Source organism: Gobius niger (assembly GCF_951799975.1).
Source record: "Gobius niger genome assembly, chromosome: 6".
Classification (NCBI taxonomy): Eukaryota; Metazoa; Chordata; class Actinopteri; order Gobiiformes; family Gobiidae; genus Gobius; species Gobius niger.
This window is the reverse complement of record NC_136857.1, coordinates 25,764,404-25,790,483: the sequence shown is the minus strand read 5'-3', so window position 1 is coordinate 25,790,483 and position 26,080 is coordinate 25,764,404. Positions and strand designations below refer to the sequence as shown.

Here is a 26,080-nt window from a genome sequence, read left to right as displayed (position 1 = left end):
CAGGGCCTATATCTTTCTCATGTGCAAAAATATTATTATTTTCATTTTGTGTGCTTTCAACAATTTGATTGTGCTGGACGAGAGATTTACAAACATTTTTGTAGTTCAATTTTGAAGACCACTTTTTAAAAAATCTGTGTTTGGATTCAAACCTCATACACATATGCCTTCTCAGGGGACCCAGGGCCTCAATTTGTGAAGGAAAATGTATCATATAATGCTGTTTGGGAGTTATGTTGTTGGCAGGGAAAAGATGAGTAAACTCTTTTAGGTGCTGTTCAATCATCCTCCTCAGTTTTTCCAATGTTTCAATGGCTATAACAGGGGAAAATATGATCTGAGTTATTTCAAGTAATCCTATTATAAACTGGACATATACATTAGCACTGATGCTGTTTACAATAAATGGAAATATTTTCATCAACACCAACATCTGCCCTGAAGACTGCTTAAGTTTGTTATCATTTGACGATAAAGTATTTACAGTGATGGGGCATGGTTTATCACGTATATCAACTGGTGAATAAGAAAAGCCTTGTATACCTGTGTTTATAGAGTCCAATTCAAAATCTCCAGACAAAATGAGAGCCTTTAACACACATTTCATTTCATAGGGCACCACACCCTCAAGTAACACATGCATTATATCCTGTGGGGTTTGCCGGATTAAATCAAAAGCTGGGAAATCTACAAGTTTGCTCCTTCTATTAAGGCCATAGGTAGTCATAAGGGATTTTTTAAGAAATTCTGTACTGGCCCTCTCCATTTCTTCACACTGTCTGATATGATTTTGTAGTGTTCTTGGAGTAAAATCATGCTCATCAAAGTTGCTTTGCATACTGTCAAAGTCACACTCACAATGCCTGCACTTGCTAAAAGCAAAACCAACCCCAGACTTAAACCCAGCTAGATCGTGCTGCGCAAGGGTATCCCCACATACTGATATTACAGCACCAAAGATATTTGTTTCCCTGCTTCCAATTTTTACTTTTGTACCACTGTAGAGCTTCTTTAAATCCTTTTCAATTCGCTCCAAAATAACATCCACACCAGCCTCTGAAATATCCTTAGCTTTGGCAATAGCAAGAAGTCTAATGGCTGAAAGCTTTGACCGGAATTTAGGCTCAATGTTTCCTAATGAGTAATAGAACATCAGTAGTTTGTTAACAGAAGCATGTGCACCAAGAGGATTGCAGATTTCAATTTCATCAGAATATAAAATTAACTGTAGTGCTGTTCGTTTAGCAGAAAATAAAGGATGACTTTTAAAAATGCTTCCATTAACAATGTCTTTAAGAAAGCCATCTTTGCTACAACTTGCTGGGTGATGAATCATGTTGAATATTCTCTGGTTACACAGAAATTGTTCCAAACTTTTGATGAGAGGCACATAATAATAAGAAATGTTCCTAGTTTTAAGTACCCTTGTTCCACCTCTCTTAACTCTACAGAGCTTTTGTGAGATGATAACCTCTTCAGGTTCAACTGGATGAAAAAGTTCTTTAATAGTTTGGTCCTGCATGTAACTCGTGGTCAGGGAGGCGAAGGGATCAGGGAAGTCATCAATTGTTGCCATTGTCTCATTACGAAGTTGCTCAATGTTGTCCATATGTCCATGTCTTTCAAAAACATTGCTCACTCTCTTCCGCAGGTCTTCCAAAAGGGCAAATTGAAACTGTTGCACTTCTGCCACTATGTTGTTGACATTCCCCTGCAACAAGAAACAAAGAAAATTATTTTAAAAAATAATACAATTTGTTCCACTATAAATGAAAAAAAAAAAAAAGTGTTTTTGGGGTGCCCTGGGCTCTGTCTTGGAAGCCACAAGTCGATTGATTATACAGTTTTCCCTGTAGGATGGAATGGGTGGTGCTGGATATTAATTTTGTTGCCATAACACATGGTGTTTATGGTGCACTCTACGCAAATTTCCCCCAACATTCAAGGATCTGTACCACTCCATGTGGATGTGTCTCCAAAAATCTGATAAGAGATAGGTAGATACTTTACCCGGGAAATGCAGCATCTTTCGCGAACATCAACGGTGAATGCAGCAGCACGTCTGATTAAAGCCTGTATTAGAAATGAGAGACACAAAACCAAAGAAATAAATAAATGTCCCATTTAATTAATTCCCACTTTATGCCCATAACTGATTACATTATGTTTCACATTTTATAATAACACAATTTGACATTATATACTACTGATGGTGGTTTTACCTTCATAGGGTAAACTTGACCGTAAAAAAAACATAATGAATAAATAATAAGATCTTATTCATAAAATATTTATTACAGGTGTTAACTGTAGCTACATGCATGTTTACCTACTGAAACATCCTATTCATAATGGGCTGCATCAAGTAAGTGCTGCACCACTTCTATGAATGCTAAAGTAAATTTACATTTGTGAGGCTGTGAAACAGCTTAATTGCAATCTAATGTTAAAGACTTGTCTGGCGATAAACTGCAGGTAACCAGTCGGATTAAGGACGGGACCTAACAGCTGTTAGCTGCACGCAAGTGAACTCTCATGTAAACATTGTGCGCAGCTAATGCTAACGGTAAGTTTACATTTGCTGCATAAATTTATCAACAGCTGTGTTACCACAATCATAGACGTTAGTTGTAATGGGCAAAACGCGTACGTATAGTTCTTCACATTTGTGTTAATATTTTTATTCCCCAATGCTACTACATCAGCCTGTCTCAGTCAGTCCCATTTAAAATTCGAATGTAGCTAAGCTAACCTGGTGACACTGAAACATTACGGTGGTCGATTATGCTTACCGTGTTGGGGGTCATTTGGGCTTCAAGGGGTTGGACACCAAGATGTTGGTTGTGCCTTTCCCCTTCTTCTCCTCCCAGGAGCTCTTGTTCGGTGGTCGTTCCAGCTAGCGTTGCGTTGTTGAAGCCGTTAGCTTCGTTAGCTTCGTTAGCTTCGTTAGCTTCGTTAGCTTCGTTAGCTTCGTTAGCTTCGTTAGCTTCGTTAGCTTCGAGGGTGGTGGGGTCCGCGTTAGTATTGTTGGTAGCACTGCCGGTAGAATGCATGAATGAAGCACAGCCGGAGAAAATGGGTATGTCGAACCGTTCATCTCCGTGAGATCCCGAGTGAGCTAATGTAGAAGTGACCGGTGGTGGCCGTCCATTAGCCAGATAGGATGCATGTCTTCGTTTAATGTGGTAGTAGAACGAGTTAAATACTCGATATTCTTCTGTGCAGCCATCTATTCCACAAATAGCCCGAAATCTAGGATTGCGTCCATGAGCTTTGTTGACATGGCTCAGTAGTACTTTTAAAGTCAATGCCATGAACACGAAACAAATGACACAGCGCCATCCCGCCGCCATCGTGAGAGAGAAAAGAGATTTTGAAAAAAACGGCTGTATTATGTGGGGGCGAGGGAGGGGGCGGACTATACCATTAGGAACAGAGTCAGGTAAATAAATGCATTTTTTGATCTCTCAATTGATATCCTATATACAGTATGTGTATTGTCTAAAATTATTAGTGAATGTTCCAGTACAAACGAGACCTTTAATTCATGGTTTGTCCTAAAACAGCAAATGCACCCCTATTTCAGGCTAATTGGAATTCCCGTTCGATTGCTACCGAAGGCGCGGGAGAGTCGCCGCAATGAGATCGACGTTGACGCTCAGAAAACAGCAAAAATCAAGCAGAGAACCGTAGGAGTAAGGTATTTTAGGCAAATATTATCAATTCTTGGATGTTGATGCAGCTTTTGTTGCTACAGTGGACTATAATTTCTCTTTTCTTTCAAACATGGATGAGTTAAATAACTCGTCTATTAGACTGGATAATCAGATAACTTTACGTTAGCAAGTTAGCTAGGCTAATGCTAAATGAGTCAGCATAAAATATACTAAATACATTTAGCCGCTTTACTATAAAAAAATGATTGAGATTCATTTATTTTGGAAAACAGAAAGGCACAACATGTAATATTACAGGGTTTGTTGGATTGGATAATCATTTTTTGTTCTTTTTTTTTGTAGCTGATGGCGTGTGCGAGCCAGACATCGAGCCATGGTGCTGGAGAAGACAGAGACTGGTAATGTTTTTAACAAGGCATAAAAAGTTTTTGGGGAAAAGGGGGATTATAACTTCTACAGTAATTTTATGATTACTTTGACAAACTGTCCTTTACAGGACGGAACTTGACAGTGTGGCAGTTGAGATTTTAAAAGGTAAGATTGAAGCAAAACCTCAAACTATGATGAAATATGGTATAATTAATGTAAATTGAGTATTGTATTCAAAAACTCAAAGTAATGCCATTTTGTATGACAAAAAGAACTGCCTCTCCACATAAGAGCTCCACAGACGCTTGACCATTTTAAAACTGTGCTTAAGACACATTTCTACTCCAAAGCTCCAACACTGTCTTGCACATATCAGCCAGAATCTGAGAAATGAGAAGTTTCCTTCTTGTTTATTATGTATTGTTTTATATTTTTGTACTAGACCTTTCTGGGAAGCACTTTGGTCAACAACAGATAAATTTGATTTGATAAAAGAACCGAAGAACAATTAGGTTTGCTGCCAGATTGCTATGGCTAAACTTTAGCGTATATGGTTAATTCAGTAGTTGTGTGAGCTCTATGAATTTTAAGTATCATCATCTGCACTGGGTTGTTTTATAATTGAAGTCATGCTTTTTCTGTGGATACTGAAAGCCCAAACTCATCCAATGCGTTTTAATATAAAATACTCTCTCCTAGCGTAGTCTAAAATGATTCAATGTACTACATATAATGAGCACTTTGGAGCTGCACTATTTTGAAGATCAGGATCTTCACTTTTCTGTCTTACTTACCTGTGCAATTTATCTAGTTCAGCTAATATACATATTTTACATTTCAAGAACTTCTTTAAACATTTTACAAACTTGAAATGTATAGCAGTTATGACCACAGAATCCTGTATGACTTCATGAATGAGTAACATTTCTCTATTTGCTCCAGCCGCAAATGTTGATGCAGACGTCCTGCAAACCTTAACAAGAGAAGATTTAAAGGACCTTTTTCCTGGGCCGGACCACTTTCGAAGAAGGAAAGCCATTTGGGACCTGGCCCACCCAATGGTAAGTTATCCTTAAGAATTATCTTAATGTTTTGGGCTGTTCTAACTACCACATTCTTCTGCTTGTATTTCATGTGTCCAGGAGCAGGCAACAGAACAAAGTGATGCTTCTCTTCAGCCTTCAGTTAAAAAAAGCCCCTTAAAAATTGTGCAGCTCCCAAGCCCACAATATGTAATTTATACGGACAGTGAATTAGAGCACGTGAGGCGAGAATATTTTGAATTTAAACGCATTGGGCGAGAAAGGGAGTGCAGACTTTCAAAAGAGCTATTCTGTAGACTGGTTAGAAATACAATTATCACCATGATTACTGCAGTGAGGGCGTCAGGTGGGACTGACTGCCTGCAATACCCCACAAAAGAAGGGCTGCAGGCCATGGCTAGACGAATCATGGACTACTATCCAATGGTTGCTGACTGGGCAGACACCAGCTGTCCATGGGTAAGTTGTAAACAATGATAACAATATACTGGCCATAGACAATACATCGAGATGATGTCCCAACATTTATGAGGATGAGTTTGGACCTAAAATGATCTTGGAAAATTCATCAAGTCATTTTCTGGATACTGTAAGTGAAACATAGGTGATAACCTATGTTTCATTTATTGATTTAATAATTTTCCGTTAACAATACACTGTTGATTTATCAAACCTGATTTTGTCCAGGGCTAGAGGTGCAATAAACTGGCACCGAGCTTTTTTCTTGAGTTTGCCTTGTCTTATTGTGTTCTAGTTGTAACAAGTAGCCCAGTTTTGAAGAAATGTCTTTACTTTGTTTTTCTAAAAACGCTGCTGTATTTTAATGCATTTTTAAAACATTTTTTTTTTACAATAGTATTACTTTTTTGTGTTACAGTCCAACATATTCAAGAAGCTCAGCAAGAGACTCCAAAACATAAAGTCTCCACGAAAATGGCAAGGAGCTACACCATCGAGAGGCAATGGTAAAAGAAGGCGCCTTTCATTTGCGAACACTCCAGACAAGGAACTCCCAGACGAGCCAGAAGAGCCGGTCATGGACATGAGCCCGTGCGCTTCTATTGTCACTCCGAGAAGCACCACTTGCACCCCAGACAGGCCACAGGTTCACTCCCCTAATACGGCCAGCGAGAACCTAGTTAAATCAGGCAAGTCACCTTATGGATCTCTATGAACAAAAGAACAAAAATAAAAGTTTGGTACCGTTAATGTGATAGGCCAGTCTACACACAAGCTTTGTTTTGTTTTTATTATTACTATGATATCAAAATAGATTATGAGTATCAGTGTCAAGAGTAGTTTTATATATCTAAATAGATTTTGAAATGTTAGTTTTACTTTTGATTTGTACAATGGCCTAATTGTATGATTTTGATATTTCTCTTGAGATATAGATTATTATGATTATTTTTTGCATGTGTATTTGTACAATGAACAAAGACTAAATCTAAATTTCATTATTTTCTATTCAATTTTGGTGTAGGTCCCAAACTGCAAGACAGCAGGATTTCCCAGGCCCGACACTACAAAACACTGCAAGAAATGTATCGAAAGTCAAAACAAGACAAGGAGGCAGTTGCCCAACTGTTGGATTTAGAATTTGAAGCAAGGAGAAACTTCATAGATGCAGACCTGCTAAAAGAGCCAGATAAGGCAGCGAAGATAATTCACGCCTATCCCTGCTTCAAAGACATTGACCATGTACGTTTTTATTTGGTTTTAGTTGGCTGATACTCTCTGGCTATTGTCATTTGCATAAATTCCACTAATGTGAAATTCTGAATATTTGAATATCTTTCAAAAGTTCATTTATTTCTGTTATTCAATTTTCAATATTTAAGTTGTATTGCTGAAGTAAATGAACTTTTGATCAATACGCTAATTTTCCGAGTTTCACCTGTAGATTAAGGTTAATTTAGTTAAATTTGGTTTTGAGTGTGTATTAGGTGGCTGTCTTAACTGCAGCCAGTTGCACTTGCCTCATCTTAAGGAATCCTATAGTAAAATTCTGATACCTTTTAAGGTCCTTGACGAAGTGGGGAGAATCATTTCCAAAACACAGCACAACTATGTCAAGGAGCTGAGAGAGCGCTGGGAAGTCTTCAAGGAAAAAATAATCTTCTATGCAGTTTACAAGAAGGCAATGAAACCACCTATGTCACTCTCTCAAGGTAAGTCACTTTTATTGACATTCTTAAATAATTTATTCTATTCAAGTAAATGAAATTAAATAAAATCTACGCATTCATTTTTGTTTCCCCAGAAGAACAAGCGATTGAGCTACTGAAGTGCCTCCCAGTGCTATTTCCTTCTAATGCTGCCCTTCCAAAGAAACTGGCCAATGCATCAGACGCGCTGTTCCATATCTTATTGGTAAGATTCTTTATGTTGTGTGTAAGTTTGTAAGATTCCTTTTTATTGCATGGTGGTCCAGCACTCATGCTAGAAGGTCGGGGGTTCGATCCCGGGCCGGACGGGGCCTTTCTGTGTGGAGTTTGCATGCTCTCACCGTGTCTGCAAATGATTCCGCTGGGTGTTCCTGTTTCGCCACCACTAAAAACATGTACAACAGGCGAATCTGTGAGTGTGAGTGTATGAATGGATGGACTGTTGACACAGATGTGTTCAGTGTCAGACTGTCAGTCTACTCCAGGGTGACTTGTGTCACATGTAAAGCTCAATACGATTAGGTTGTATTTGATGTGAAAAGTTTAAGAACTATTGTCGATTGTATAGTTATTTTATCTGTTATGAAACTTGCCATAAGTATTCAACAGTTTAATACTTAGTTTTTTTCCTTTCAGCCATCACAGGAACCAGGAATGTTTCTCCAGAAGCGACCTCTCTGCACACCAGTCCTGCTCATTGACGAGGATGGCTGCTTCATATGTGCTGGCTCAACTCCCATCTCATCTTTTCCAAAATCCAAGCTCCAGGAAGCCATTCTATACATTATGGCTTACTATTACGTTTTCCACATGGCATACCCCAAATGCATTGCATCCTTGTTGCTAGCACTGCAGACAGAAGTGCTTCAAGATCCCATCACGGACAATGATGCAACTCCTGCCTATAAAAAGGCGATGGCAGAGTTTGCAGCTTTTGTTGGGTAGGACACTCACCTTTACAAGGACGTTCTGGAATGTATTTGGTTTTTGCAATTCTTTGTTTTGGCAAGAGCATTCTTTCACTCTTTTGTTATAAGGAATATTGTTAAAGAAAGCTATGCATTTTCCAATTATTTGCTAATCATTCAAACTCATCTTAAACTTTGTTGGTTAGAAAACCGTATTAAGAAACATTGTTAATGTTTTATAATTAATAAAAAAAGCTATTTCACAGCAATCTCCTTTTGTAAAATGTATTGTTGATTCTCAAAGCAAGGCTTGCTTAAATCTAGAATCTCTAGCTATGTTAGAATTATAAGCTTATTTTGAGATCTGTGGTGCACTAGAATTGGTCTCTGCCTAAATCCTACCAAGCAATATTTACTTAAATCAAGAATAGATTTGCTCAAAATAAGATAAAATGTCTTAAAATAAATACTTGAAACTAGTGTATAAGGCTTAAAACAAGATTTTCAAGATTTTTTTTTTTTTCTTGTTTTAAGAAAATCTTAATAAGTGCAAATGTCTTACTGCACTGGCAGATAATTTCACTTAAAATAAGACTTTTTTACCCCAAAACAAGATCAATTTTCTTATTTTAAGAAAGGGTTTTTTTGCAGTGTACGACACAAGTGGTCGTTTGTCTTATCCCTTAATTACCACCATAAAAGACGTTTGCTAAAACAGCGCCCCCAAGCTCCCATTGAGGGTATGTACATTACATTTAACCCGATTCAGAACCAACAACCGGACACACGGGTGACACGGAGTCTGAGACACGAGGACGTTTGCGGAGAGCGATGGAAGTGAATAGGAGAGATATGGAGTTGGCAGTGATGCATATGGAGGAGAAGAAGGACTCACGAAGACATTGTGATACCAAAGTTGTGCTTTGGTATCGATGTTGTTGTGAGTAAAATGGTGATAACCAGCCCACCCATATAATATAATAAACTATGAGAGCGGTAAATTGTGGCTGCTGCTGCGGTTGGGGAGGTGTGATGCGTAATAGCGCAGAGCGCGCTTGGAGAGCCTTTGGCACAGCTGGACGTTCAGTTCCTCCACAGGTGTGGCGGGGGTGAAGATCTGGGACTGCTTTCCTTATTGCATGTGGGGATAATTTTGCAAGTTTGTGATTTATTTCTTTGCGTTTGAGTTTTGGAATCGTCATCGCAAGTGGCCAAAACACTACGTAAAATAAAATTGTTTCTGAATCGGGTTAAATGTAATGTACTAACACAAATATATTTTGTTTTTTGCTTTGTTTTGTTTTTACAGCCAGTGCAGAGAAAGCAAATGAATGGTAATAAATTAATAATAATAATAACAAAAATAAAAATAAAAAATACAAATAAATAAAGATAATAATAAATAGTACTTATATTAATAATAGTAGAGAAGACATATAAACATATATAGACATACATGTATATAAATCTGCATATCCACCCGTGCACATATACACATACGCACCTACATACATGTATACACACATATACATACACATATTAACATACCTTCATCTCAACCACTCTCTTTCTTTTCCCTTTCTCTCTCTTCCCTTTTCTTTCTTTCCCTTTATTAAATCAAAAGGAAATTCTTTCATTTTTATTACTATCTGTTGATTCTACATGGGCTACAGTGATGCAGTGGTGGCAACCGCATGGACAGAGGCAACGGCGATGCCATCAAAATACCCACCATCCACATATACATACAAAACATGCGCGTATGGGCGTACACAGGTACGCCCACAGCGTACACACAAAGGTAAAGATTAATGTAGGTGCAATTGTGATGGACCCTATGCTTTGTTTTGCATTTAAAAACAAAGCAATGTTTGAGGGGGCAGCTGTCGAAACATGTGACCTCTCCCAGCTGCCCGTCACCCGCCTACCCTTCATTACTGTTTGATAGTGTTATGCCCTAAGGTAGGTGGTGTGTTTAAAAAAAACAGGCGTTAGCGGAGGTCCAGGTCACATTTTTATGTAGATGTTGTGGGAAATGTTTCCTGGAAAAGGCTCCCACATATTCCCCAACCACATATTGGTTCCTAACCAATGGGCGAGGAACGCGCTTCTCTATGGTCCTCATGGTGGGGAGCTGACATTGCTGTAATACCACCCCCTGGTGGCCAGGGGCGACTCTAAACTACACTTGGGAGCATTGATTATAATGGGACTTCAAACGTCCCAAGAACAGCTTAAAATGACCCATGTGACAATGCTGGGGTAGGTGAAACATTTTTAACTACACTAGTTTTTGTTTAGCAGCCTGAAATTTGGAAGCATTTTCAGTACATTGACTGGCCCCAGAGCCTTTCAATCAAGCTCTGGCCTAGGCTGTGAGAGCGGTCATTAAGTTTCACAGCGATTTGGGAACCTTTACAATGAATGGGGCTGAATGGGACCCGCTCATCTTTATTATATTATATCAATGTTCATAAACCACCACTGTAGAACCACTGCTTGAAACCAAACAAAGCTGGAAAAAACTCAAGTCTTGATTCCAGATAATTGTTTAATTTATTAGGAGATCACAGACAATCTTCAACATACTCTAAAAATAAACCTAAATAATGTGAAATAATGGCTAACAGACTTGATGGACTCAACCTTTTTCCTGGCTCAAATTGGGTAATGACAGCCCTCTTTTGAACATTTCTTTGTGCTTGCAAAAGCCACCATGTTCGTTTTGATGCAGTCCAGGCTCTTCTCTGATTAGGTCATTTAGTTCTCAGTCCTACTCATTGAAGCTCAGGGGAGTTGAGAGTCTTTGCAATAGGAAAGGACGGTCTGTTCAGTCTCGATAATGATTAAAAAAAAATTATAATAGTAAGGACAATCATGATGTCCCAGTGGGAAAACGAGTTCCAAAAGGGCGAGAACAAACATTAAAGTATCCTTGACTCTCTGTCCTAATCGTTGGCTCTATAATGAAGGATTCACACGTGACGCTCACTGACCTTCTTCCTCTGAAAGGCCAACAATTGAGAATTACTCTAATCCCTCCCAAACACAAACCTGAGCTCATCCCACGGGTGTAAAAAGCACAAAGGAAAAGGTCATGAAAAGAAAAAGGTTCTATAATACATAGTCAATTTGAGCATGTACATGTATTTTGCACATTCTTTGGGGGAAAAAAAGGCTTATTTCTTGGGCTAATCGATTCTCGATAAGTAAGTAGCTTGGTGGAACGGAGGCCTCCATGTCACCGCAAATAGATCCCTTTTTAATTTCAGGCTGTGTGGAGTCTCTCTGTGTGGCAGTTGTATGCTCTGCCGGTGTCTGTGTGGGTTTCCAATCACACTTGGTTTCCTGCATCAACCCAAAAACATAGACTACATAGATACTCTATTATTTATAGGTATTTATCTACAAACACACACAAAAAAGGTTCAAGGATGTATGGAAGGAATGTAACCTGTTTTATTCCAGTCTCAGGAGGGAGGATCTTTCACAAATATGGTTACAAAGCGCTTTACATGGGACAATTTTACTGGAAAAGAACCGTAAATTCTGAACAATTGAGCACACCCGAATATCTTCAACGGAGCCTGGGTCCTGGCCGTGGTGGAAGACGAGACCTGGGTTGGTCAGTCGATGATGAGCAGAGCCGAGGAGAGGCCAGGCGGAGAAAGGGGTGGAGGAGGGTCGTAGCACGGCTGGGAAACAGCTGAGTGATTGACCTTAAAAAGGGGATCCTGAGCGATGGACGGCTGGAGCGCGGATGAGCAGCTGCGGTGATTGGCTGTCGTGAAGGTGTGGCTTGAGCAGGGCTGTGATTGGACGATTGGAGAGAGCTGCCGGTGATGAGGTGAAGGAATGAATGCAGCTGGTAGGTTGAATTTGCGCAGAAGTTTTGTAACGCGCATGGTCCTGGGATTCTGGTCGTGTGAAAAAAGTAGCGCCTTATAGTCCGAAAAATACTTCTACCTGGAAGAAATCTATGCAGCCACGGGGGGGGAACGTTCAAACTTTTCACACAGAAAAGCCCCATCCGGCCCTTGGATCAAACCTGGGACAATCTTGACTCCAGCGGCACAATCCAAAGCCCTGTGTGGCCTCTGTGTCGAAATGTTTGCCCATATCTGTGTTAGGATGTACAGTATTAATATAGCTAGGAAGGATTTTTGACCACAGCAAACCTATTTAAACTGGCCTCATCTGTTAAAGTTTTAAACAGGACAAAATAGGTACAGCACATTCATGGCATACTGTTAATTCCCGGTGGAGAAAAAGAGCTTGATCTGGCAGGTTGGGTTGACGGAGGAAACCACAGCAAGATTATAGAGCTACAGCATAGAGCTTGATATTGACTTCTGTGGATAATGCTCTCCAGATAGAAGTACAATTGTTGCACAGTTTATCTAATGCTTAACCTCCTTATGCCAAGGACTTTTGTCACGATGGTGCTTCGATGAACAGCAAAGAGGCTCATTTCCAGTTTGTTTGTATCTCATCATCCATTCCATGAAAATGGGCGAGTCAGACCGAATCACCAGGATTACTCAAAGGTCTCTGAGGGTATTCGAACGTAGGACTTCTCCAAAAGTCACTGCAAAGATTTTAGGAGTTTAAAATTGTGTTGTTGTGTTTGTTTTTTGTTTTTTTAACATACAGTATTAGATATAAAGATTGTTTCAGAGAGGATTTAGGATATATTTTTGGGGTTCAATACTCACTATATTAAATCAGGAATTAGATATGACAGTACTGTATTATCCCTCAATAGGCAAACTTGTCCTGGGAATGCGGTGCTGCTTTATATACATCTATATAGACAAGGGATGAAAAACAAATGCAAATAAAAAATGCTAAGATGCTTCTACACATTATTATTTACAAAATATATAGAGAATGGGATGAAGGAATTTTGAAATGTTGTAGTTGAACTTCGGCAAGACGAACCTGCCACTTGAAAGCAAAATCTGCATTTATGCTGCGTTCCACTTGATCTCTGCGGTCCAGCCAGGAAATTTCCACTGGAACGCACACCAACCCTGTAAATTCAAAACCCAGGGGACAGAATCCCCTAACACAAGAAGATTTAAAGCAGTGCTAAGTAACTTGTGCCCTAGAGGCCATAAGCGCAACTGCAGGTGTCGTAGCATGTTATGTTTTTTTTATTCCTTAAACGTCTGTGAGAGTAAATGCTACGCTGACAGAAAAGACAAAGGGAGAGTGGGATATTGTACATTGTGCCACAACTCAATTACACAATGGAGATATTTTTTTCACTCAATCTTGGCTGTAAATGCTGTTTAAAGAGGGGGGATTATGCTTTTTTCAATCACATTGCACCAGTCTATATCACACTACAATGATGACGAAACCTTCTGTTGGTCTGTAAATGCAGTAAATTAGAATAACTGCCTTGTATAAAATTGCTCTCTCAAAATGGCTGTAGCGAATGTCTGGAATAGGCCTCTGTCTCTTTAAGAACCTCTGACCCTTTCCGACACGCCCCCTCCACACGCTGTCTGTGGCATCAGTGGGGAGGGGGCTCTGCTGAGGAGCAGTGGTTGGTTACTCGCCATTAGCTTTGCCCATTAGCCTGGTAGCTTCTTCTTCGTGATTCCATTAGTGTGTGTTGGTCCTCCGGGTCAGAGCAGAAAAATCTGCAAGTGTAGTTTTCTGGCCAGAGACACCAGTGGGAGATGAAAGACCCCCCTAATCATCCCATTAACACTTGTTAATGGTTAAAAGTAAAATATGAAACTAGTGGTGAAACATCAATCTATTTACGACAATTGTAACTTCTATTATAATAACAACGGTTAGAGTCTGACTTAAAAGACTATCTAAACCTATTGTCTGTGATGTATTGTTGATGCAGTATTACTATATGAAACATGGCTGCAAACTGATTTTGTATCCGCTTCCTGTGCTCTAACATGCACATTTTGTGGAAGTGTCCATCTCTGATGTTCCCAACCTGGACAACTGGAATGTTACAACTCAGAGAAACTTTTGATCCTGGTCACCCAGCGTTAGCACATGGGTGGATCGTTCAAAACGTTTATTAAAGGATTTTTTGATATAGACATATATTTAATTCCTATAAGTAATTGGGTGTCTTTTAGTGCTTTTTACGTGGAGATGTCGCCGCCAAAGTGTAAGAAAAAGGTGTAAAGGCATTTTAAAGTGTAAATCTCAAAAGTAAATCAATCAAGTTCCTCCCCTCCTGATTGGTCATAAAAGCCCCTCCAAGTTTGCAAAATTAAGACAGAGAGACAAACAAAATTCAAAAGTAAACTATCCAGATCCCTCCCACTTCTTTCCTGATTGGACTTGTCGGGCAGATTCACAGTAAAGCTCATTTCATTGGTCAAAGCGATTGCATCGGGGATTCTGATTAGTTGCTGAGATCAGCAAATGGAGGGAATTTAGAGAGACTTATGACTTACAAAACGTCCAATTGCAGGCCGGCGGTCAATTACACGCAATCTGTTCAATTTGTAAAACATTTGGACTTACAGAGTATCACTTTAAGAATATGGAATTTAAAGTTGCACTTTCCCATATAGATTTATGGGGAAACTTCGCAAACACCTTACTGTGAAGATTAAACAATTGATTTATTTCCAGATGAAAGTTTTATCATTTAAGAGAGCAAAGTGGTTCCTGAAACCTGAAAATAAAATGTGTTTTGCCTGAAGTCTCGCCTTAAATTATTGTCATAAATTACACACGCGTTACAACATTCCTGTCTTGTTGGTAGAGTGTGGGCAGAAGGGCTTTCGACAAAGACTTTTTGAAACATCAGCGTTGCATTCTTTGTGTTGTCCCACTCTCCACCTCCTCTCTCTTTTATTAGTCCAACCTGTCAGTCTCCTTGATGTGTGGAGGCTATCAAAGGAAAATCCGCACCATGCCTGGAGACAAGCGATGATGGAGAGGCGTTCTAAGACATCTGACAAACTACAAATGATGACTACAGTAAACTTTAGGAAATATTGTGGCCTGAATGCCAAATAACCAGCTGGTCTACATCGCCAATTCTTATTTTCTTGAAAGGCCCGACATTGTGGCGCAAGTTAATAGGTGCTCAAACAGATCTATGACTCCATTTATCACGAAGATAAGACACGTTTGGACTCCTGCAGCAACTATTCACAGTTTATTCTATTCTTGAAGCTCAAAAGATGGCCCCTTGTAAATCTCTGCACACCTCCCTGTGCACCTTCGAATGCCCTCCACAGACCGTCTCACTTGCCGAGGTCGACGGATCAGGCTCTGCTAGTTGTTCCCAAGACAAAAAGAAAGGTGAGAGGTGATTGTGCCTTTTTCAGCGGCTGCTCCAACACTATGGAGCAAACTTTCTCTCAACATGCCAGTTGACTTCGGGTCTTCCTGCTAAAACCTCTTTATCCCCTGTCAGGTATTTAACTTCAGGTTGTGACGGATTGACAGTTGGTTTGTTATTGTTATTGTTGTTATTATTATTGTTAGGTTCACTTTTAGGGGTGCCAGTCAGGTTTCCTCCTGACTTATAGGATAAAGGGGTATAAACTAAACAGGAGTGCGAAAAGGAGACAGGGGGACGTTTAACCAGAGCAATAAAACAAAAGGCCACACAAGAAAACCTCAAATCCGCAATATCAGACCACTGCAAAAGGGAAAATCACATTATGGACTGGGAGGGGGCGAGGATCGTGGGCACGGAAGAGCACAAGTACAAGCGCTGGATCCGGGAGGCCATAGAGATCAGAAAGCAAGGAATAAGATCCATCAACAGAGATGAGGGCGCCTTTACCCTGGCGCACACATGGGACGCACTTCTCCACTAACCAGCACTCGGCGGGAGGCGTGGCCACACTGACAGGTTTATTGCTTATGTCAGTGTGGCCACGCCTGGGAACAACAACATCCCAATAAGAGACGCATCATGCACGTCGGGAGACGCCTCTGACGAAGACGGAAGTAGTTCCTTGTCCGTCGAAACGCGTAAGGTATTTAAACATTTTTGTTTCTACCTAGTGTCTTTCAAAAAGAAACCAAAAAACTAAAGTTTATTACTCAAGAAGACATAATGATGTAATAAAAGAAAGGATAAAGGGGTATGTATCGCTGTGTATTCTGTGGGTTTGCTATAGTCGGTGAGTTTCCTTACCATGCTACAATCCTCACAAGGACATATGCTTCATGGCATAAACCCTTTTGTATGTATGACATAGTTTGAACACCACCAACACAGACAGAACATGTGGGTTTTGCAAGTGTGTATTGAAAATACTAATATCACACAAGTGTTCATAATTTTCTCCCCCCCATACACAAAATAAATCCCCACTCAAAAGGGAAAAGGAAGTCCAGAGGAGCCAGAAATTGCCCCCCCAATTTCTTCCGCTCCACAGCGTATTGCGAGAGCACCAAGTGACGTCACACTGACGGAATGCGGAAGTGCGGTCTAGCCAGCACCAGATCGATCTACAGTAAACATTTTCAATATCATTTTAGCATACTTTCATCAAGGTTCGAAACCACAGCAAAAACACAGAATAATACGTAGATCAAGGCACAAAGAAAGGAAGCTCACGGACAATCTAGATGACGGCATGATGACGTCACCGACGTACTGTAGCTACCAGGAAGCGGTAGGTCCGGGTTCTGCGGGGGAATTATTTTGTTAAAAAAAAGATGTTTGAGATAATGACAAGCACTATGGAAGGAGTGAATGTTACCAGCAAGGACTTGTTTGTGGAGGGATTAAACACCCTCGTTAGGAGTACAACTAATAACGCTCTGCTCCAACTCAGGATCCGAGGCTGCTACTTCCCTGTCCCGCTAAGGTATGCCATTTTACTAGAGCAAGCCGAGGAGGCTTAAGCGGCGGCGGGAACAGGGGGAGCGAATGGGCGAAGGGGCAGAGATGGGCGTTGAGTGTGAGGTCAGAGAGAGAGGCTGGACAGGGGAGTAAACCGGGGTGTGGTGAAGGCGAGTACATGAATGACCATGCACAGGCGGGTGCAGGTTGTCACAAGGTAGAGTGTCAAGACAAACAACCACATGTGTAGTTTGGATTTGGAGGACTTGTTGGGTAAATGGTCAATTCAACCTGGATAGACTCAAACAGACAAAAGCAGCGATTAGGAAGATTTATTGACATGTATATTAGTTTTTGGTGATCAGACCCCGGCGGTAGACATCGATGTATGAAAGTCAGTATGGATGAACTGCTTGTAGTTAGGGATGTCTTCCCCCGGAGCCTGGACACTGGTGGTGGTATAGAAGACCCGTGAAGATGCAGCAGGTAGAAGCCGTGGACGGAAGAGGCGGAGATGGGGTGAAGGCGGGTCGAAGTGCAGCTGGGAAGCGGATGAACAATGCTGGGGCTTAAAAGTGGGACCGAGGGTGATGATTGGCTGCTACAGCTGTTACACTGATGGCTGAGGTGGAGGTGTGGCCCTCTCGGAAGCGGTCATTGGCTGGAGGTAGGTGATGCTGAAATTAGTCTCCCAGGTTGAATTAATGCCTAGGCTTCATTGGCCTCGATTTATATCACGCCTCTAATCAAGGAACCACTCACCTTCATGCACCTACTGTATATTGGCAAACTGTGAAGCTCATTGTGTACAACATTCATGAGAAATGGGGGTTAAATAAGTGTTCTTCTTCCCACTCCCTTTCAGGCAAATCGGAGCTTGCTTTCTTGTTGCATTTTAGATTTACCAAAATTTTGTACATCCTCAGGTCCTACAAACCTTAATCTAACTTGTAAAATCCCATTGTGATTTGATGTGTTTTTTTTCCCATAACAGAAATACAATCAGGGACATTGTTGCTTTGAGGTTGGAAGTTTGTTATTGAGTTTCTTTAAGACTTTGAAAATGTGCCGACTCCAAGATCTCTAAAAGCAGGTGGGTTTAGCAGGTGCAGGTTAGATCTATGAAGTTCTTCCGTGGGAAAACACTCTTCACGTTCTCTCACAAGATAAATTCAGCTTTAAAGTCTATACCTGAATATCCCGCACTCGTAAATCTGTGAAGCGGCGAGTGCTAACGATAACCGTATCCCGCAGTTCTTAAACCTCACCTCCTCCTCAAAAGTCCTCAATTGTTCTGTAAAAAACGTCGAAAAGAAGCCTCATTTTGAAGAAAGACTCGTTTATTGGCAAGATTTTCTTTTTATTATTTATTTAATACGTCGAGGGAAAAAATATACATTTCAAAATCAAGCAAAAGTTCAGCAAAGGTTTGCTACACATTGACAATAAGCCAGCTATGGTCAACCAACCCCACAACGGGCCGAACGGCAGCCATGTTTATTCAGCTACAGCCCGAGTCATGTGGCACCAACAGCTCTGTCAGGTGAATAAAAGGCTGGATTAAAAGGGTTCATTTGTTATCGTTTTTTTTTTCTTTTTTTTTCTCGTTTTTTTTTTTTTTGACGTAGAAAATAATGTGGCACTGTATTATGGACTGCAAAAATATACAAAAATATAAGCTCACTAAAGTTGTCTATAGCTATATAATGTAGACATCTCAGTGGGGCTTCATCGGCAACTAATTATGTTTTAGTAGCAGGCTGAAAATCTGAGGTGGCCAGTAACAAAGTAAGTTTACTTAAGCACTGTTCTTAAGAAGAGTTTTTTTTAGGATCTGCACTCTACTTTTTTGGTTGAGAACTCACTGCTTTTACTTCACTGCATATGAACAATAAATAATAAATACTACACTACTCCAGTGTCCAAAGTGAAACATATATATGACCATGTGTTTTGTCTATTACTATACCACTACACTGATTTTTATACTTTCTACTTTGAATAGGTGTGTTGAACCACTTTGCTCCCATCCATGTCTCTTTGTTTAGTAGAAAAATATATGAATAATTCAGTTTTTTTTATGTAATGGTGGCGAAATGGGAGAAAGTTCAGATTATTCTCTACTTTGTTTTCCCTCTCTGACTGCTTAAAATATGGCCATATATGGGCGATTCCAAACATGCCGTCTGTATCTATCCAGTGGGATGTTTGCTTGTTATTTTGTTCTCCATCAATTTTGATTCCTTATTGAGTGTACCTTTTTTTTCCTCATCAAAATGGGTGGAACCAATAACACAGTAGAACCATCCTACTAAATATATATACATAGCCTGCTACTACAAGTTGCTGACGAAGCCTGTTATACATTTGTCTGCGTAAAATTCCTGATTGACTGAGTACTTGCACAAATATTAATCTGATGATTCTTGATATATTAATAAAGAAACGCAAATCCATTTTGTCCATGTACATGCACACAAATGCCCCAATATCTGTATACAACTTTAAGTATTACGCAATATCGTGTTTTATAGCTTAAAAATCACACAATATCACGTGGCAATGGCTGTCTGCACAAAACACTAAAATTTTCACAAATGTCTTTACAAAATCATTGTTTTTCAATGTGTTTGTCTTGTCATTCCAAGTCTCTGGGTTACATTCAAAAGCCGCTTCAGAACCGTTGGTTTCAAAGACTCGGGCCGTTGGCAAAAAATGCAGTCCACAGGTTTTTACACGTACACACTGTCTCCCACACGGCAAATGAACACCAACGCAACACTTTATTGATTTTTTTTTCTTCTTTTTGATAGCAATAATATTTAAACAACAATAACAATAGATATCGTTCTTCAGTTTCCATTTAAATAGTGTATTTGTTTTTTTTGTTTTGTTTTTATATCATCAACATTCATGTGGTCTGTAAAATGTAAACCAATGAAGTTTCCGTAACGCATGGCGGTAATGCAGCAATATATCAAAATCCCAATCTGTGGATTTTTTCTTTTTTTTTTTTTAACAAATGAAATAGTCATCGATAGTATGTGGTAGTTTATACAAAGCAAAAGGGAGTCGGAGCCCTCTTTGAGTCCTTTCTGAATGCTTTTATGCTACGATACAAAAACACTGGACATCGTCATAAAAATATTCTCACTCGGAAACAAGCTAAGTAAACACAGAGCTGCGTTACAGTCTTCGCAAAGAGGAAGCCTTCACCTTTGATAAGGCTCCGCACGATTTTCTGCTACGGCTGATCTTGAAAGGGGACGCATTGTGCTTAAAGCTTTAGTCCTTGGTTTAATACTGTTCGCGACTCAAAGGCATACACTTCAAAGCATGAATCCGTTGTCGCTCTGTCGATCATTCGAAATGCAGAAAAATCGCATGTTGCCTTACATGTTAGAAACAGTTTTACGTTAGTGAAAGTAAAATACCAAAGCTAGGTCGGCCAATAAGCACAATCCGTCCCCCTTTAAGACGCAAGAGTGCAAGAAATCAACAGCTACATCGGCTATGTTGAGACTGCAGGCTCAAAGTGACCAAAATTCATTGGTTTTTCTGTATCTGGTCTTTTCATGACTGTCTGAACAACACAGAAACCAAGTTTTTAATAAAAATAGAGGTCGATTTTATTAAGAAAACGCAAAAAAACATCAGAGTCGAGGTGAGCGTAGCCTTTGACTCATCGTTCTAAATAAGAATGCAAGGTTGCATCGGTTGCTGAAGAAACCAATGGCAACCCTAGCGCAATATAAATACTATTAAAGCTATCTTGAGATTAACATTTACAATTTCAAGCCGCAAGAATGACAAATCAAACAAATAGCTAGATAGTCTTGCCAACTGCCAATCAGTGAAGTTGATTTCTCGCACACTGTTTGCACTAGTATATTCTATAACAGCAAAGCACCAGTAAAATAGAACTTTTTTTGTGTGTGTTTCTTTTTTACCAGAAAAAAAGCAAGCTTCAGTAAAAGACGTCACTTGGTACAGTATTTAAGGCAATGCAAGTTCATAGGTAAGATCACGCATGGGTGACATAATGCTGCTTACATTAGCTGCAACAAACCCATGGATGAAGTCGACGACGATCACGTGAAAAAGAAACACTTACGATACGAACGGAATATTTCAAGACAATGGAATCGAACTGACTGAGAGATAAACACGGAAAGAAGGCCAACCCTTAAACAGGAGAGACATAGAACTGCGTGCAATTGGAGAAAATGGATGAATTCGACCCATGCTTCAACGCCGAGGGGGGCAACCGGTCAGGAGTGGAGAAGAAGTAGCAACATCTGGGCAACTCTGACAAGCATCTGCTCCGTTTTTTGGTGATGCCAGACACGGAATTTTCTCATCTTTTCTCATTCTGGGCATTCCAAACCAAATCAATGGACAATCAGAGCTGTTATTTGACTAGTTATGGGCTTGACGCATGGGAGGCGGCGTCTGACTTTTTCAATTCATATCCAATCGCCTAGTTGTACCATATAATATCAAGGGTTTCATTGACAAACCAACGATCTGAGAGGGTGCTACAGGGCGCTTTACACAATCAGCACCATGGATGTGTTAAATAATGAGGAAATGAACGTTTTTAGCTTGTCCGATGTTCTTACACGTGGGCAAAAATGTAGTAGCATGACATTAGTGAGCCGGTTAGAAAACCTAATTCCAAACCAAATCGCCTTCTGATGAACAACATTCAATAACAGGTGGCTCCCATCTAAAGGTTATTCCTCCGACAACATACTTTTGATCTGCGAATTGATTCCTACTTCTGAAAGGCTGCACCAAGCTGCGTCGAAGCATGGGTCAAACGCAAAGGACAGATTTATCTTTGGGAACAGTGACGAGTAGAATGTTTATAATATTTGAAACTGCATGGATGGTTAAGGAAAAAAAACAGGCCTATGTGATTTCTATTCCAGAGTTTGCCTTCCGTTTTAAGACACTGAATCTAAATAGCCCCATTGTCCCTTAGAGTGGGGTCAAAAAAAGCATGACCCCGGACTTCTCCTTTAACCACTGTGACACTTGGGATCTTTGTAAAACATTTTCACAAATTCCCATCGTCCATCGGCTTGGCTGTCCTGTCCATAGACTTTGATTTTACATTTCCAAATTCCGCACATCGCAGCAGAAATAGGCTTGATTATTAATATCGGTTCACAGGCTTAATCACTGCCTATTTGTACTTATCTGTCATCACTTTAAAGCCACACTGCGGAACATTTCAAGTTAAATGTGAGCAACTAAGCTAACATAAGCAAAGCATTTAGAAGAGGACCTGAACATGTTTGGCTAGCTGTGGTCAAAGCAAATAAGCAAACATCTCCATGGAGACGAGTCCCGGTCCCAGCAAACTTACAAGCAAAGTTTGAGGAGAGACGAGCCCACTCACAGTAATGATGAATGAATTTTTGAGGTATTGATTACCAATAAAAACAACTATAATAAAATAAATGCTTTTAAATACTGCTGTTTTATTCTATTTATCCGGTGAAATGTTGCGTAGTATGGCTTTAAACTGGAAACAATTAATTTTGACTTGACTTGAAACGTCGGGAAAAAACTTCCATACATTTCTCAAGAGCTTGAAACAAGTTCCAGATAATTTTACAATTGTAACTATTCCAATACATACCTGAAATTGCACCCCGATTTTTTATAATGGCTAATTCTTCACCTCCGGAATACTTGCTAGGATAATGTTGAGACGAGAGTAACCGGGAAAGAGACTGGGAGCTGGGCCCAAAAACACCAGTATAAATGTACCAGAATTGTAGAAACATGTTCGGGACAAGGGAATCACAGTCTTAAGGCATTATAAAGTAGAATTGAAAAACTTAATCGAAATAGCAGGAAAGACTCCCATAAAGCAGTGAAGAAAAAGCGAAGGTAGGCAGCTGTGACTGTGTCAGTATCACTCAGTCACAAATTTAAATCGCTATTTATCAAATTAAGCCATGCTGTATGACCCTACCATCTCTGTTGTACAGCCATAACCTAAATACATTTGTAGGCTAATCGCAACACTAATGCTAACGCGGCTAGTGCTAACATCCACAGCAGCATATAAACTCAAGGAACTACCCTTGTAGTCCTTCTACGAAAGCATTTAAAGTATAGTCAGAACTCTTTTGTTTATGCATGTTAAGTAGCCATGTGCTCCTGGTGAGTCAAAGTACAAAGTAATACAATAGAACTGGGAAGGCCTTTAGAATAACAGGACAATAGGACTAAAATAGCATGTGTCTGTCACAGTAAGGGTTACTGTATAATACTGCATCTGCTGCCGCTTGCTGTGCCGTTTAAAGGGGCTTAAAAACACTGGGAGATGGTTGTGTGGTTTTGTCCCAACTTCTGGAGTTTCTCCAGCGTTTGCACATGCGCAACTCGACTCAACATTGACCTTGCACGCATTTCGGGAAGTGAAGAATTAAGCATAACTTTCCTTATAAGCAATTACCTCCACGTTCCGAGTCGTAAAATTTCTCACAACATTTTCAGAAAACAACCAAGCAATTTTCTTTCAACCCAAGAATCACCGGTCCCCTCTCCATATCATATAAAGTTTTATAAAATGTTAAGAGTCTTTTGTTGTCCTCTTCTTCATCTTCTTCTTCTCAATGTCCATTTTTAAGGAAAGTAAAACATTCATTCGACCAGGTTTGGCCACTCGGTCAATATGCTGTGGTTTTATACATTTTCATGTCATTTTGCCCATTTATAAGTCCTCCTTTGGGCTTAGCATGGCACCATAGAATCAAGTCCTAGCTTAGACAATGATTTCACTTGTCCAAAAAGACCTGTAATATTTTAAACAATTAATATTTATATTCACAAAGCTTTTTTTTTTCTTTTCAATCACTGACGATCTTCTCCCGTCTTCAAAGTTACAGTCGTGCTTGGTAGCAAGATTTGGTATCAGTAAATTCTTGTAATACTCACTAGTGTCCATTAATATCCACCAGGCTTGTACGTATGAACAAGACAGATTTGGTCATCTGTACAGTTGACGGGACTGGTACAATAATGCTGCTTAACTTGGTTTGAATCCATTGAACAGTTTGCGAAGGTCCAAGGATCCTATTTCACAACTAAAGGCCGGTCCACAGTGATGTCAGGGAGCTCAACTTGAATGGAATAGAATTTTGGTCACAATTTGACTTTCGTTTTTTGACAGCAGATGTTGAGGAGACATCTTCTTTTGAAAACCAAGTCTACACAAAGGCCAACATTTTGGGAAACTCTTTGGACAGTTTGCTTGTGGAATTTCACTCGCTCTTTACTCGGTAAATGATCAACATCAGTCCTTTAATTAGTGATTAATTAGTGAGTCCATATTTAAAATGAGTAATCGAAAAGGAACTCCTCAAGCATCACCATGTTCTTCTTGCGATGGGTCCACCTGGAATCATCTGGAAAGGAGTTTGACGGACATAAAAGAGCCAACCAGGCACAAAGTCAAAAGGCAAGACCCTTGTAAAAGTCGGATCGATCAACATCATTTCGTGGTTCAATCCAAGCGTGAAAATGATGACTGACTGATTGATGACTGACCTTAGCTAAACCCATTTGGATTTGTCCCTTGTTGTACCCCTTGCTGTCCTGAAGCTTCAGCAGCTGAACTGTCTGTCCACTAGAATGGATTCATGGGATTACTCTTGTTTCCCCACTGATTATTTTCAGTTTTTCCTTGCAGGGAAAGATGGCCTCACCGGACAAGTTTGCTGTTTGACACTCGACTGTTGGACATTTCTTTTTTTTAAATATTGTTTAATGGTTTTTGAATTTCAGATTGTTCTTCTGTTCAATGTAATCAGCAATTTAATGTGAAGCTCTGTGAGTCGACTTCTGTTGGGATATTGGTCTCACAAAATTAGATCGAACTAAAAATGCTCCCTGAAACACTCTACAATTTGAGCGTGGAGAATCCTAGCATTGCCTTTTACAATCAAACCACTTATCTTTTTTTCTTCTTAACAGACGGTCTGTTTTCTAGCTTTGCTGAAAAAGCGAGCTACCAAACTACACACAGACTTGGCCCTATTTGAGAATACTCCACAGACTGTCACACCAAAAACATTCTTTTTGAGTTCGCACTTCTCTCGGACTGGCATCATCTTTGGGCCCTAGATCCTCTTCCTCTCCAACCCCTGGGCCTCGTCGCGGTCCCCCTCGCCCCAAGCCAGTCGCCTTGTGGGGGGGCGAGAGGGCTCGTGCCGCTAGAGGGCTGTGATCTGAGTCAGCTCTGTGTTGGAGTTCCCAGTCCCCGGTGTCTCTGCCCTTTGCGGAGGCTCCACCCCCACCAAGGGAAGCTCCACGCCTAGTCATGCGGGATTCGGCGTTCCACCCCCGTGCCCCCCGCCATCTCCGCCTTTGCAGCTGTAGGCGTTGGCCACCTCCCGGGCGATGCTCCTCATCCTCCCGGACTGCTGAGTATCGAGGCGGAACGGCGAGGGGTTGCAGAACTCTCGGAAGCAGCGCTTGAAGTTCTCGTCCAGGAAGGCGTACAGCACCGGGTTCAAACTGCTGTTGACGTAGCCCAGAGCGATGCAGAAATGCATGAGCACCAGAGTGAAAAGACTGCTCAGGTTGAAGCCCAAGGACTGAGCCAAGACCATGATCTGGATGGGGGTCCAGCAGACCACAAAGGCGGCCACCACCACCAGGACCATGCGGGTAATGCGTCGCAGGTTGCGATCCTTCTCCTTGGAGCCTGAGAGAATTCGGACGCTGCGCAGGCGTTTGACCATCAGGCTGTAGCAGATGCTGATGATGGCCACCGGGATGAGGAAGGAGAACATGAAGACGCACGTCCCAAACACGGGGTCCCAGTAGCTCCTCGGCTCGGGCAGGACCACGATGCACTCCACGCCTGAAGAGAAAAGCGTAAGGGAAACAAAAGGACGATTAGACAACAACAGCAAGTGTTGGGAAAGATAGGCTCAAAATATGGGATTACTGAAACATCAGTGGATGAAATGAAACACGATTAAAGGACCATTATTGACATTTGGCTTAAATGATTCGAGGTTTAAAGGTGAATTATAAATACAGCTGGAATAACTTGATAAAAAGCCTGCAACATACTCAAAATGGTGCC

At 40.5% G+C, this 26,080-nt stretch overlaps 2 protein-coding genes and 2 long non-coding RNA genes across 4 annotated transcripts in view; 2 read left to right on the top strand and 2 right to left on the bottom strand.

Moving 5' to 3' along the window:
* Nucleotides 1-445: 445 nt before the first annotated feature.
* LOC306964082 lies at nt 446-2,931 on the bottom strand. Its single transcript, XR_013792948.1, has 3 exons — nt 2,793-2,931; nt 2,011-2,073; nt 446-1,711 (listed from the first exon to the last, which is right to left on the bottom strand). It is a non-coding gene; the product is annotated as an uncharacterized lncRNA (long non-coding RNA).
* Nucleotides 2,932-4,123: 1,192 nt separating this feature from the next.
* On the top strand, nt 4,124-5,465 carry LOC306964189. The gene is made up of 3 exons (XR_013792960.1): nt 4,124-4,211; nt 4,989-5,107; nt 5,189-5,465. It is a non-coding gene; the product is annotated as an uncharacterized lncRNA (long non-coding RNA).
* Nucleotides 5,466-6,576: 1,111 nt separating this feature from the next.
* On the top strand, nt 6,577-8,237 carry LOC306964814 (uncharacterized protein). Its single transcript, XM_079558969.1, has 4 exons — nt 6,577-6,790; nt 7,113-7,260; nt 7,353-7,462; nt 7,894-8,237. Exons 1-4 carry the CDS (start codon nt 6,632-6,634, stop codon nt 8,200-8,202), a joined length of 726 nt encoding a protein of 241 aa, XP_079415095.1. The 5' UTR covers nt 6,577-6,631; the 3' UTR covers nt 8,203-8,237.
* A 16,227-nt stretch (nt 8,238-24,464) lies between these two features.
* oprl1 (opiate receptor-like 1) overlaps nt 24,465-26,080 on the bottom strand; it is a 111,634-nt gene continuing 110,018 nt past the window's right edge. The window contains 2 exon segments of the mRNA XM_079558065.1: nt 24,465-25,321; nt 25,323-25,852. Coding sequence (XP_079414191.1) covers nt 25,301-25,321; nt 25,323-25,852 — 551 coding nt within the window. The 3' untranslated portion in view covers nt 24,465-25,300.

Excerpts from the sequence above, each read along its gene's own strand:
- LOC306964814 (XM_079558969.1), top strand. The coding sequence starts at position 6,632 with ATGTATCGAAAGTCAAAACAAGACAAGGAGGCAGTTGCCCAACTGTTG. Across the intron at positions 7,261-7,352 it reads ACCTATGTCACTCTCTCAAG|AAGAACAAGCGATTGAGCTA; the intron begins GTAAGTCACTTT and ends TTGTTTCCCCAG. Across the intron at positions 7,463-7,893 it reads CGCTGTTCCATATCTTATTG|CCATCACAGGAACCAGGAAT; the intron begins GTAAGATTCTTT and ends TTTTCCTTTCAG.